The sequence below is a fragment of the Syngnathoides biaculeatus genome, chromosome 17 (genome assembly GCF_019802595.1).
Source record: "Syngnathoides biaculeatus isolate LvHL_M chromosome 17, ASM1980259v1, whole genome shotgun sequence".
NCBI lineage: Eukaryota > Metazoa > Chordata > Actinopteri > Syngnathiformes > Syngnathidae > Syngnathoides > Syngnathoides biaculeatus.
Genome location: NC_084656.1, coordinates 3,057,497 through 3,072,018, shown reverse-complemented (window position 1 = coordinate 3,072,018; position 14,522 = coordinate 3,057,497). Strand labels below are relative to the sequence as shown.

Here is a 14,522-nt window from a genome sequence, read left to right as displayed (position 1 = left end):
AACACCGGAAGTGTAACAAACGAGACCGTCTGTGCGGAACCTCGTAACTTAACTCGTGGTCCTGTGGGTGAATTATGTAGACCACCACAAATGTATCATTATTGATTAAAAGTACGAGTCTTGTCTTGGTACTTGCCAGGCACAGTAGGGCAGGTTATTGGTTGATAAATACAATGGACACAAAACTTTTTTCTGGACTTGACAAATTTTCATTGTTGTGGTAACAGTCGCTGCTCAAAACAGTAAGTCACTGGTGGAAGGGCAGAACTGGGGCACTTTAGGAAAAGTCAACATTTTATGACGTATACTAACGGGGACGCTAACTACCTCAGGAGCTAAATTGCTCATTTTGCCACGCTTTTTTTTTTCTTCTTTTTTTTTTAAAGAGGTAACTAACTGGTTCACTACAGTCTGTATCCAGACTAGAAAACAATCCCATACAGACCTACACCATAGCTAAAAAAAAAAAAAAAGCAGTTATGATTTAAGAAATACTGGGTGCTTCCATTTTAAGCAGTGCAGGATAACAGGGTACAAGGGTAGTGATGAACTATACCAACCAATCAGATGCGTGTGTAGCCATACCCTTCAACAAATCAAATCTGCGTGTCAGGCTGACAGCACAGAGATTAGGAGAAACGTAGCAGTGTGATGCAAGAGAGTTAGTGTGGAAATTCCATTAAAGACAGAGGGACATCAGGAAGTAATGGAAGAGAACATTTGGAACAAAAAGGTGCTTAAAATGGAACACCCAGAGTCGATTTTTTTATTTTGTACTTTTCAGGAGGAAGTTCCCACTGGGAGCACTTATTCAAAGTGGGTCTAAGTGATTTGCCGAGAAACAAAACAAAGGTTTTGAACAACCTTAATGTCTCAAGTAGTTGTTAACATTTATTACAATTAATATTTGTAAAATTGTTTTGAGACATGACTGTTGCATCATGATGGAAACAAAAAGGGGAAATTAAAACTTATTTTTCTGAAGTTAAGGATTTTATTTGTAACTTTTTTTTATTTACATATTGTGAAATGCAGCCCACCTATCATGAACGTTTTTTGGAAAACATATTGTTCTTAAAAAAAAAAAGCTAAAAGTTAGCATGTCTTAATAATATATTGCTTTCTTCTTCTTTTCCTTTTGGCTTGTCCCGTTAAAGATCACCACAGTGTGTCATCTTTTTCCATCTAAGCCTATATCCTGCATCTTCCTCTCAAACACCAATTGCCCTCATGTCTTCCCTCACAACATCCATCAACCTTCTCTTTGGACTTCCTCTCGCTCTTTTGCATGGCAGCTCCCATCTTCAGCACCATTCAACCAATATAGCCATTCTCTCGCCTCTGGACATGTCCAAACCATCGAAGTCTGCTCTCTTGAACCTTGTCTCCAAAACATCCAACTTTGGCCGTGCCTCTAATTAGCTTATTTCTAATCCTATCCAACCTGCTCAGTCCGAGCGAGAACCTCAACATCTTAATTTATGCCACCTCCAGCTCTGGTTCCCGTTGTCTCTTCAGAGCCACAGTCTCTTCAGAGCCACAGTCTCTAATCCGTACGTCACGGCCGGCTTCACCACTGTTTTATAAACTTTGCCCTTCATCCAAGCAGACTCTTCTGTCACATAACACATCAGACACCTTCCGCCAGCTGTTCCAACCTGCTTGGACCCATTTCTTCACTTCCTTACAACACTCAGCATTGCTCTGGATTGTTGACCCTAAGTATTTCAAGTCGTCCACCCTCGCTATCTCTTCTCCCTGGAGCCTCACTCTCCCCCGTCCAGCTCTCTCATTCTTGCATACAAATTCTGTTTTACTTCAGATAATCTTCAGTCCTCTCTTTTCCAATGCGTGCCTCAATTTTTATAATTGTTCCTTACCTGCTCCCTAATTTCACTGCGTATCAAGATATAATCTGCAAACATCCTGGTCCAAGGGGATTCCAGGCTCGCCTCATCGGTCAGTCTATCCATTACCACAGCAAACAGGAAGGGGCTATGAGATGATCCCTGATGCAGTCCCACTTCCATCTTAAATTCTTCTGTCACACCCACGGCAGACCTCACCCCTGTTCTGCTGCCCCCATACATGTCTTGTACTATTCTGACATATTTCTCTGCCACATCAGACTTGCGCATGCAGTACCACAGTTTCTCTCTTGGTACTCTGTCATGGGCTTTCTCCAGATCCACAGACACACTGTAGCTCCCACTGACCTCCTCTGTACTTTTCCACTAGTATTCTCAAGGAAAATAATGCATCTGTGGTACTCTTTCTCGGCTTGAAACCATACTATTGCTCGCAGATACTGTACGTACTTCTGTCGTAAGTCTAGCCTCATTTACTCTTTCTCATAACTTCATTGTGTGGCTCATCAACTTTATTCCTCTGTAGTTCCCACAGCTCTGCAAATTGTCTTTCCTTAATTCTTCAGGCATCTTTTCGCCCACTATTATTCTGTTGAATAAGTTGGTCAAAAACTCCACTGCCCCCTCTCCAAATTGCTTCCATACCTTCACTGGTATGTATGTCATCAGGACCAACTGCCTTTCCATTTTTCATCCTCTTTAGTGCCTTTCTAACTTTCCTTTTACTAATCAATGCCAATTCCTGGTCCACCACACTTGCCTCTTCTACTTTTCCTTCTCACTCATTTTTTTCATTCATCAACTTCTCAAAGTATTTGTTCCATCTATTTATCACACTACTGGCACCAGTCAACACATTTCCAACTGTATCGTTAATTACCCTTACCTGCTGCACATCCTTCCCATCTCTATCCCTCTGTCTGGTCAACCTGTAGAGATCCATTTCTCCTTTTGTGTCCAACCTAGAGTACATGTCATCATATGCCTTTTGTTTAGCCTTCACAACCGCTACCTTTGCCCTACGTCGCATCGCAACGTATTCCTTTTGCCTCTTCTCAGTCCTCTGTATCCCACTTCTTCGCTAACCTCTTTCCTTGTATTACTTCTTGTATTATGGGGTTCCACCACCAAGTCTCCTTCTCCCCTTTCCTACTAGAAGACACACCAAGTACTCTCCTGCCTGCCTCTTTGATCACCTTGGCTGTAGTAGTCCAGTCTTCTGGGAGCTCCTCCTGTCCATCAAGAGCCTGTCTCATCTCTTTCCAGAAGGCCACGCAACATTCTTCATTTCTCAGTTTCCACCATATGGTTCTCTGCTCTACCTTTGTCTTCTCAGTCTTCCTCCCCACCACCAGAGTAATCCTAACACACCACCATCCTTTGCTGTTGACCTACACTCACCCCTTACACTACCTTACACTCAGTAACCTCCTTCAGATTACATTGTCTGCACAAAATGTAATCTACCTGTGTGCTTCTACCTCCACTCTTTTACATCAGCCCATGTTCCTGCCTCTTCTGGGGGGGAAAAAAAGTGTTCACTACTGCCATTTGCATCCTTTCTGCAAAGTCCACTGCGGTCTCTCCTTCAAAGTTCCTTTCCTGGATGCCATACTTACCCTACACTTCTTCATTGCTGCTGTTTCCTTCACTAACGTGTCCATTACAATCTGCACCAATCACAACTCTCTCTTTGTCTGGGATGCTAGTTCTTTCCAGACGTTCACTTTCACGTTCACTTCTAGGTCACATCTTACCTGTGGGGCATAGCTGGCATTTAATCAAAATCAAAAGCCTTTAATGTCATTATATGGTGTTCATACAACAAAATGATGAGTGCTTCTCCACAAGGTGCAATAAAATAGAATAAAAGTTGAAAAACATCTTGGGTAAAAAAAACAATAGATAAAACATCAAGGTACTCATCAGTTACTGGTAAAATAATTTAATAAATAAATGCACAAAAGTGCCGTTGCATAATAGTCCATTACAGTACTGTTATTTCAGTGCTTTGAGTTCAAGGAGTTGATGGCTCTGGGGGAAAAGCCTATATGTATATAGAAGTAAAACAGTAAGAATATTAGTGACTCTGCTGTGATAGCCGAAGTTATTATGTTCAAGGCCTAGTTGGCCTTTAATCACATTATACATAACCTCCTCAATTTCATCTTTCAGCCTTATCACTCGATTTGATACTCTTTTCACCTCCATGACAGTGTTAGTCAGCTCTTTCTTTAAAATAACCCCTACTCCATTTCTCTTCCAATCTCATCCAAGGTGAAATCATTCAATCCCTGCCCCTAAACCTATAGCCTTAATGCCTTTCCACCTACTTCTTGGATGCACAATATATCAGCCTTTCTCCTCATCATCTTATCAACCAACTCCTGAGATTTTCCTGTCAAAGTCCCAACATTCAAAGTCCTACACTCAGTTGTTGGCTCTGTACATTCCTCTTCTTCTTCTGCTGATGAATCCGCTTTCTTCCTCTTCCTTGTCTTCGACCCACAGTGGCTGAATTTCCACCAACGTCCTGCAGGTTAACGGTGCTAGTGGTGGATGTTGTTAACCCAGGCCATGACCGATCAAGTATGCGATTCCTTAGATAAACGCTCATATTTGTTTGGCAAAGTTTTAAGCCGGATGCCCTTTCTGATGCAACTCTCTGCATTTATCCGGGCTTGGGACCAGCCCACAAATTGCACTGGCTTGTTCCCGCATAGGGCTGTGTTAGTAAGAGCAACAGATAATACAGTCCAAAGTATATTAATAATAATAATAATAATAAATATTGTTTAAAAAGTATTTAAAAAAAACAATAATAAAACTCTACAATATTGTTGGAGTATTATTGTAGGATTATTGTATTTGAATTTTGTAATAAGTTGCAGGGACTTATTCTTCCAGGGCTGGGACTCATTGTTTCCATGACTTGTGCATCCAGGGACTAACATACTCTCAAGCGTAAAATGATCACTTAGTTACAGTTCACTCAATTAAGTCCAGTGATGAAAGTCTTCCGGATTTTCCCGGAATTCTGGATTTTTAGATTTTCATGAAAATTGCTCCGAAAAATTGCCTAAAAATGATCCGGATATTAGTTGACAACATTGGACGAACATGCGTTGGAGTTCGTTGTTTTGCTTTCACGAGCGTAGCCATGTTGAGGCACTAACACTAGCAACAGTAACGCCCCTCCCATTCTCTCAAGACATCGCTTATTTTGTGTGGTCATGACATTAATTTACGTGTTTATTTCATAAACGTTGTTAACTAAACAAGCCTGCTCCAAACAACCGGTATTTACCCCGAAACAGGAAATGCAACTTAAATGTACTGAGTATGTACGGAGCATGTGTAAAAGCGCATGTTCCGAACTGCTTTACGTAATGCGAGCGCATTACGTCGAAAGTCATCAACATCATGAGCCATGTTAAAGGAAATTCAGTTACACCAGGCAGGGGTGCTCTTTGCGGCGATCGCGAGGCAGTGTGACAGCGTAAAAAAAAAAAAAACAGACTATCATCCTCGTCTCTTGATTTAGGTGTGGCCAATACGTCGAGTGCATGACAAAAAGGCGCCTTCTAGCAAGCCTGCCTCCTATTTACGGCAGTCCCGTGGTGTGTGCCCCCCCACAACAATACGTCAGGATTGCCGACAGAAATGTTTGTTACAATCTATCGCTAGCTTGTTGCCACAAACGTCGATTATGTTGAACTAAACTTTCAGCATTTTCAAAACATTGCGAGTATAGACCGTTCGTGTTTATTCCTTGACAGGCCAGTGCACTTAACTTGTCTTCAAATCAAGTTTGGCAGATCAATTTATTGATTATTATTGAAAAGGTTTAAATACTGTTGTATATCATGTTCTAATATCAGTTGAAATTGGAAATTATCATTTCTGAGTTTGAAATTTTAGTTTTCTATTTTAGATTTTTTTCTAATTTACAGTTATGTGATATTAATCCAGTAAGTTATTTTAAGGCTATCCCTAATCACACCCGCAACTTTATCTGCGAGCATGACTGACCACACCTGTACATGTTTCAAATGTAAATGACTGTGTGTATTAAAATATTAAAGGGTACTGATTATACTATTAGTATGACTAGATCTATAAGAAAGTGAGCAATGTGGTCGAGTGTATCAGTACAACGCAATGTAACAACTTTGAGACTTAAATGTTAATAATAATTACTACAGATCAACTTCTTTAACATGTTTTGCTGTACGGTGTAGAAATTCTAGGATATATTTTCGTGTATATTCTATATCTATTATATGTATAATGTGGGGAAAAGGACAATTTTAGATGTGTTTTTAATGAATAGTTCACTTAATTCATTTGTTTTGAGATAAACTGGCATATTTTAAAGACGTGATTTTGTATTATCCAGTGATAGGGTATGGGGGGCAAAAAAATCTGGGCTTGACCCTTGGGGAACTTCTGCCCAATTTTTTTTTGTGTCAGGACTTAGAAATTTTACTTTCAATTTTTGTCTGAATTTTGTTCACAGATATCGCCAGATTGCACCACAGCTATCCATTTTTCCAAAGATTTCCTGAAGGGGGGGGTGTGCCCTAGTGCTCGCATTTGTATTTTCAGGAATTTTCACGAAAGTCCACTTTCATCTCTAAATTAAGAGACTTCGAAGTTTGATACTGAAAGCCATACCTACAACCAAATCTCATGTCGTCAATATGCATCCATTTTCCAAACCACTCTTCCTCCCTCAGGTCACGGTTGGGCTGGAGTCTTGAGCAGCTATCTTCGGGCGACTGGTGGGGTACACCCTGAACTGGTCCCCAGCCAATCACAGGGTGCATACAGTGGGGCAAAAAAGTATTTATTTAGCCACCAATTGTTTAAGTTTTCCCACTTAAAAAGATGAGAGTTCTGGAATTTTCATCATGAGTATACCTCACCTAAAAGACAAAATAAGAGGGGGGGGGGGAATCTAGAAAGTCACAATGTCAGATTTTCTTTAAGAATCTATTTGGAAATTATGGTGAAAATGTGTTAGGCTCTGGAACTCCCACGACCCTTGTGAGGATAAGCGGCTTGGACATGGCCACCTGCAAACAAGCAAGAGTTCTGGCTTTCATAGACCTATGAGTTCATTAAGAGACTCCGCTGTCCTCCTCTCGATTTCTGTATGAGAGGAACCTGTTTGAACTCAGTATAAAATAAACCTGTCCACAACCTCAAGCAGTCATTCTCCAAACTTATCTATGGCCAAGAACAAGAGCTGTCAAAAGAATGCAGAAACAAAATTGTAGACCTGCACCGGGCTTGGAAGACTGAATTTGCAATAGGTAAGATGATGGTGTGAAGAAATCAGAATCAGCATGTAAACAACAAAAGCAATTTGTCTCCAGTAGTTGGAACTCCACTATTACAACATAAGTGTTGAAAACAACAGCAGTTAATCGAGAGAGAACTTTCTTTTTTTTTTAAACTTATAGTTGTGCAAAGGATGGAGAGTCTCCTCGCATTTAGAACAGTTATAATGCCCATTGGAGGGATAGTCCAGTGCAATGACCAATTGTGAACAGAGTGCTAAGACTTCAAGGAGTGTATTGCCGTTTAAAGTGACTAGTCATGCGATAGTCTGGGACCATGTCGATTTTGCAAATCTTGCAGATATTCCTCAGTCAATTGTGCAAGTGGTGCAGACGCTATTCATATACTGTATGAGAGGCTAGTATTGGTCGACAACAGATCTGCAGTTGGTGCAGTGGTCAGACTACCACAGTGACTGTACGAATAATATATATTTAATGGTAATTGTCCCAGCAGAATGTGACCACAAACTCAAGGGAGAAAATTGGAACCATGTTGCCACTGAATTGTACATTAGCTGTTCAAGAATTTAATTGCTAGCAGGAAGAAACTTTATGAATGACTGCTAGTTTTGCTTTGCACAGTTCAGAAGCCCCAACTTGTGGGAAGGTGGCCAGAACTATGAAACAAGAGGCGCTAACCATCTATGCACTGTGCCACCACGTAATTATGAAAAGTAGAAAAAGTGTTCTACAGCATCACATTGTCCTCAATATACAGGGCGTCCTCAGTTTATGCATGTCTTTTTGATGTAACTACTCGCTCTGAAAAAAATAGTTTGTATCGCGGCATAAGAGTGCAACATTTTCACACTCCATGAGACGTGATTCTCCATTACCACGGTACTTACTCTTTTTCATTTGATTGGCCTGGAAGTGTTTCTCATCCAAATATTTACTATAGTTATGAATTGACTATTGCATCTGTCATACACTGCCACTGTTAGGAATGGTATTGTCACTATTGACCAGTTTTCAAACTGGGGGGTGGGGTGTTATGAAAGGTGGCCTACCATGAACTACCATAAACACTTTTCATTATTAAGTTACATCCAGCTGTTGTTCATGTTTTTGTGAGTAATATTTTACGGTGGGCTGAAAATCTGAAAAGTTCATCTGGCGCTGCAAAAAAAGTTTGGGAACCACTGCTATAGAATGAATAAGTTAGATCATGGAAGACAGTAAACAGAAACCCATAGTATTTAGTACACACTGTATTGCATCTTGGCTGCTTTGGCTCCTGGGAAAAAAACTTAATGTATACCTGTTCCTTATTTGAATTGTTTCATCACTTTCTAAAGGTCAGATGATTTTTCCAATCTTGCAGGTTTTACCTACCCCATGGTATAACAATGGGCAAAGACAATAACTACTGGGTAACTGATGTGGCCCTTCATCAGGTAAGATAACCTTTTACCTAAATGTTTTATGAACTAGCTATTGCTACTTTTAGATATAATGTACTTCATTGACTTTCTGCTTTTTAGTTTGCTTATATTAAGAGATTTGATGTGATCTAAAGTGTAATTTTAATTGAAGTAAATCATAAACCACTATTTAATCATCTAATTTAATCGGTCATTACAGTGTGCCCTTGCCCATTCGCAGTTTACCATTCGCGGCCCAACATATTCTCAGATTTTGCTGTTTTTTTTCTTTCATAATTTACCGTACTTCACAACCCTAAATTGTGCACTTGGAAGTCTTAAATACTAGCCTAAATAGACAGGGCGCTCCTTATGTACCCGCTGCATTCCAAAGTCTGTAAATCTTGGTCTGTGACTAGCCCAATGAAGTACACCTGAAGAGACCGTTTACATGTTTAGCATGCATGCAAGAGGCAGTGAGGAACAATTGCAATTTTTACATTTGTAAGCAGAAGATGCTTACATCCCCTAACACACAGTGTAGACAGGGCATTAATCAAGATGTTGTTCACACTCACGGTGTTACATCAAAACTAAAATTATCACACCACAGGAAACAGAACTGCATAACTAGCACATAATACAGTGCCTTGTGAAAGTATTTGCCAGCTTTGAACTTTTCAACCTTTCGCCACATTTCAGGGTTCAAACATAAAGATATAACTTACTTTTTTTTTGTCAAGTATCAACAACAACTGGAATGAAATTTATTGGACATTTTAAATTTCTTTAACAAATAAAAACCTGAAAAGTGGCGCGTGCAATATTATTCGGCCCCCTTGCATCAATACTTTTTAGCACCACCTTTTGCTGCAATTACAGCTGCAAGCCACTATGGGTATGTCTCTATCAGTTTTCCACATCGAGAGACTGGAATTCTTGCCCATTCGACCTTGCTAAACAGCTCGAGGTCAGTGAGGTTGGATGGAGAGCGTTTGTGAACAGCAGTCTTCAGCTCTGCCCACAGATTCTCAATTGAATTCAGGTCTGCACTTTGACTTGGCCATTCTAACACCTGGATATGCTTATTTGTGAACCATTCCATTGTAGGTTTGGCTTTATGTTTTGGATCATTGTCCTCTTGGAAGATAAATCTCCTTCCCAGTCTCAGGTCTTTTGCAGACTCCAACAGGTTTTCTTCCAGAATCGTCCTCTATTTTGCTCCATTCATCTTCCCATCAATTTTAACCATCTTTCCTGTCCCTGCTGAAGAAAAGCTAGCCCAAACCACGATGCTGCCACCCTCATGTTTGACAGTGGGGATGGTGCTGTGTTGCCTTTACACCAAACATATCGTTTTGCATTGTGGCCAAAAAGTTTGATTTTGTTTTCATCTGACCAGAGCACCTTCTTCCACATGTTTTGTGTCTCTCCCAGGTGGTTTGTGGAAAACTTTAAACAAGACTTTTTATGGGTATCTTTGAGAAATGGCTTTCTTCTTGCCACTCTTCCAATATGTCCAGATTTGTGCAGAGATTGTTGTCCTATGGACAGACTCTCTCACCTCAGCTGTAGATCTCTGCAGTTCATCCAGAGTGATCATGGGCCTCTTGGCTGCATCTCTGATCAGTCTTCTCCTTGTTTGATGTGAAGGTTTAGAGGGACGGCCGGGTCTTTGTAGCTTTGCAGTGGTCTGATACTCCTTCCATTTCAATCTGATTGTTTGCACAGTGCTCCTTGAGATGTTGAAAGCTTGGGAAATATTTGTGTATCCAAATCCAGCTTTAAATTTCTCCACAACAATCCAATAAATATCCAATAAATTTCATTTCACTTAACGATTGTGTACCACTTATTGTTGATTCTTCACAAAAAAATTAAAATTGTATATTTTTATGTTTGAAGCGTGAAATGTGGCGAAAGGTTGAAAAGTTCAAGGGGGCCGAATACTTTCACTAGGCACTTTATGTTGGTTCTTTCACTCACTTTAAATTTGATCTGCCTACAGATCGCTATAAAATATGAGCATGACTACGACTGTTGTCTGTCTCCATGTGCCCTACAATTTCCTGGCAACTAGTTCAGGGGGTACCCTGCCTCCTGCTCGATGCCAGCTGGGATTGGCTCCAGAACTCCTGGACCCTCCTGAGGATAAGCAGCTCAGAAAAAGGATGGCTGAAATAAAAATGATTGAAGAAATAATTGACACAAAACATGCACTTTAAATGCAATTTACATTCTCCCAGCATGCAAAGTTCAGATGTTCTGTTTTCTATGGTGTGATAATTTTAGTTTTAATGTGACACTGTAAGTGAGAACAACATCTTGAGTAATGACTTGCCTACACAGTCAGTTTGTGGGACAATGTATGAATGTTGTCCTTACAAATGTAAAATTGCAATTATTCCTCACTGCCTCATGCGCACCATATCGTAAATTACATACATGCTGAAACACATGCTAGCATGCATGCCAACAATGTAACCACTGTGTTCAGGTGCACTTCATTAGTCTAGTCACACAGCAAAATTAACAGATTATGGAACTCATTGTTCATTTAAGAGGAAGGTAAATTTAAGACTTTTTAGTGTTCCTTGTGGTCACAAAAATATGGTACATATCATATATATGTATTTTAATGCCCCATACATTATACACAGATTTTCATCTGGGGTTACGTTCCTTAAAACACCCCCCCACCCGTGAATAACGAGGGAAAACTGTATAATATATTTCATTTAGCCAGTTAAGATTTTCGAGAAATAATGATTTTAAAAATCAATTCAATGTTATGTCTTACTCTATACACAGGTTTTAAAAGTGAGTAGTGATCGTGGTGACAGACCCATGTTGTCTCTGGGAGAGGCATTCACACCAGGAAGTGACCACAAGCACTTTTGTCAGCCAACTGATGTGGCAGTTGACCATGAAACTGGGAACATTTTCGTGTCTGATGGTTACTGTAATGCCAGAATACTGAAATTCTCTGCCGATGGCTGTTACCTTACTGAGTGGGGAGCTGGTAAGAACATGAAACTCTCCAGTATCAACAGAACCAATCAGCATACAGCTAAGTAAGGGACCTTAAAACGAAAAAGATTTCCATACATATCTTTCTGGATTCAAGGTGGAAGAAAGTAATGAGAACTTACAAAAGATCAACCAATCGCAACCTGATCTGACTACAGTATATGCCAATTGCATCTATAAAGGTCCAGTTCACAACAGATATAACAAGGCGCTTCACATTATTATACATTCAAGGAAACCAATTGAACTCCAAATGGGCAAGCACATTAGTGACAGAGGCTAGAAAATCTTCCTCAATGGTTTAAACCGCAAACAGAACCATGACTTGGTATGAGGTGCCCGTCAGTGTTGAATGGCGCGTAGAACAGTTGGTTTGACATGGAGGGACAGAGAAGAGATACAAAGGGCAGAGAGTAAAAAAAAAATACCAAGCGATGTGAAAACTGTTTGTACAACGTTATTCTGATAAGCAGTGATGATAAAGGTACATTTTAACATGACGATTACTAGTATGACTCGTACTAAAATAATTATTGCAAATCTAATGGTGTTGCTGATGATAGGTGCACCTCTGGGTGCATTCAAGAAATCAAAAACTCAATGGTGGGCAATTTCTAACTAAATTTAGACAAATTTTAAATCATACTCTGTATGATGTTTGATGATGATGTAAGAAACTAATTGATTAGTGCATTGTTGTGTGGATGATCAGAGGAGAACATTTACATGTGAACTTTTATTTCTAAAAAAAAAAAAAAAAAAGTGTAGGAAAACAGGGTGGCACGGTAACACAACTGTAGAGCGTCGGGTTCACAGTTCTGAGAACTGGGGTTCTATCCCGGCCCTCCCTCTCTGGAGTTTGCATGTTCTCTGCATGCCTGCGAGGGTTTACTCCGGGTACTCCAGTTTCCTTCTACATTTCCAAAACATTCATTAATTGAAGACTCTAAATTGCCCCTAGGTGTGATTTTGAGTGCGACTATTGTCTGTCTCCATGTGCCCTGCGATTGACTGGCAACTAGTTAAGGGTGTACCCCGCCTCCTGCCCAATGGCAGCTCGGTTTGGCTCCAGCACCCCCACAACCATCATGAGAATAAGCGGCTCACAAAATGGATCAATAGATGCATGAAAAAAAAATCCCATTACAAGAACTAAATAAAATAACTCATGTTTTTTCTCTAAGCAACACGAGGTGAGGTTTTACTGGGAAAAAGAAGATCACTTCCAACCCCTCCGCTCCCTCCCCCTCTGCACACAAGATGTGGCTTGGATAAAAACCAGCACTTCTAAATCGGAGACCATGCTCTTCAGTTGGAAAAGGGTGGAGTACACTCTCCTGGTCATGGATGAGATCCTTTCCAAGTGGAGCAGTTATAATGTCTTGGGCTCTTGTTCAAGAATGAACAAAGAATGGAAGCAGAGATCAACAGACGGATCGGTGCAGCGTCTGCAATAATGCGGCCTTTGTATTTGTCTGTCGTGTTGAAGAAGGAGCTAAGAGCGGAGCTCTCTATTCACCAGTCAATCTACATTCCTACTTTTACCTATGGTCATGAGCTGCGGGTCTTGACCGAAATAAAGATACCGGATACAAGCAGGCGAAATGTGTTTCCTCCACTAGGTGTCCAGGCTCTCGTTTGGAGATAGAGTGAGAAGCTCGGTCAGATGGACTTAGAGTAGAGCTGCTGCTCCTCTGCATTGAGAGGAGCCAGACGTTTAGGATACCTCCTAGACACCTTGCTGGTGAGGAATGTTCCCTCTAAGCTGCGGAACTGCACATTAGCGCACTTGTCCCACACTCTCAGCGCAGAGGAAATCAGATCCAGCACAGTGAACTACAGCCTGACGTGTTTTTTTTTTTTTTTTTTTAAACACGGCAGCACACTACCTCTCACAAAGAGCTGCTGCTTGGCCACACCACTGTTCTAAAAAAAAAATAAAAATAAGACTGGATAGCGCATACACATCGAGCGGTATGTCGATTGATTGAAGCCAGTTAGCCGCCAGCTTGGTACTCCCAAAATGAGTGGAGGACGTGGTTTACAATATCCTCAACATTTGGCATGTAGAATTAAAACAGGTCGTGTAAGCTTGACATTTTTTCATTTCTGGTAACATGAAGGATTTTTCATTTGACTTGGTAAGCCAAAAGAGGCTAAGTCCAAAGGAAAGACATATAACACCATGACTACCACGAAACCTTGCATATTACCTGGGGCCTGATTTGCGTGACGTTAACTTTTCCAAAGATATGCTGTGAAGCGCTATCATAGCAAAAAACTAATCATTTTTTGTCCTAAAAACAGATTTTAAGTCAGTTGAATATACTTTTGGAAATAAGGAGTTGCAATGGCAAAATACACGCTAAACGCATTGTTCATTTGTTGTCTCTGCGACGCCCTATTTCAGACAGAAAATTTAAACTTGTTTCCTTGCATTTGAACGTCTAATTCAGGTTGCAGAGATCTGTGTTATGAAATCCATCAAAAAATTCACAGAAAATGTGTTTTCTTGCTTATCCACTGATGAAGTTTGGGAAAATATTTACATCACTTTTCCGCGAAAAACCGTCAGCCTATAAAGGTGAAGCAGAGAGTGAACAGTGAACAACAACAACCGTAAACAAAACTTTGTTCAAGTGAATTAAGCTCATCAGTAAATAAAAAAACCGTTTACAAACAAACTTTAACAGTATCATAGTAAATGTTTCTAACTTACCTGCGGAATGTTTTCTCATAGCCATGAAACTGGTTAATCGCTGTCGCTGCACATCGGCATGGTTTTTTGGGAGTATTAAGATGGCGGATGGCGACTTCAGTTTTGGTGGCCAATGAGCCATCCAGTCTTTTTTTTTTTTTTTTTTTTTCCACACCATGCACACACTCTACTTCCTTGTTTACCCGACACCGCC

General features: G+C 40.3%; 1 protein-coding gene across 1 annotated transcript in view; it reads left to right on the top strand.

Annotated features, from left to right (window-relative positions):
- The window catches only part of pam (peptidylglycine alpha-amidating monooxygenase), a 94,635-nt gene that overhangs the window by 58,478 nt on the left and 21,635 nt on the right, over positions 1-14,522 (top strand). Inside the window, exons 19-20 of the mRNA XM_061800881.1 lie at positions 8,541-8,613; positions 11,392-11,602. Of these exons, the coding sequence (XP_061656865.1) occupies positions 8,541-8,613; positions 11,392-11,602 (284 nt within the window). The remainder of the gene's footprint in view (positions 1-8,540; positions 8,614-11,391; positions 11,603-14,522) is intronic.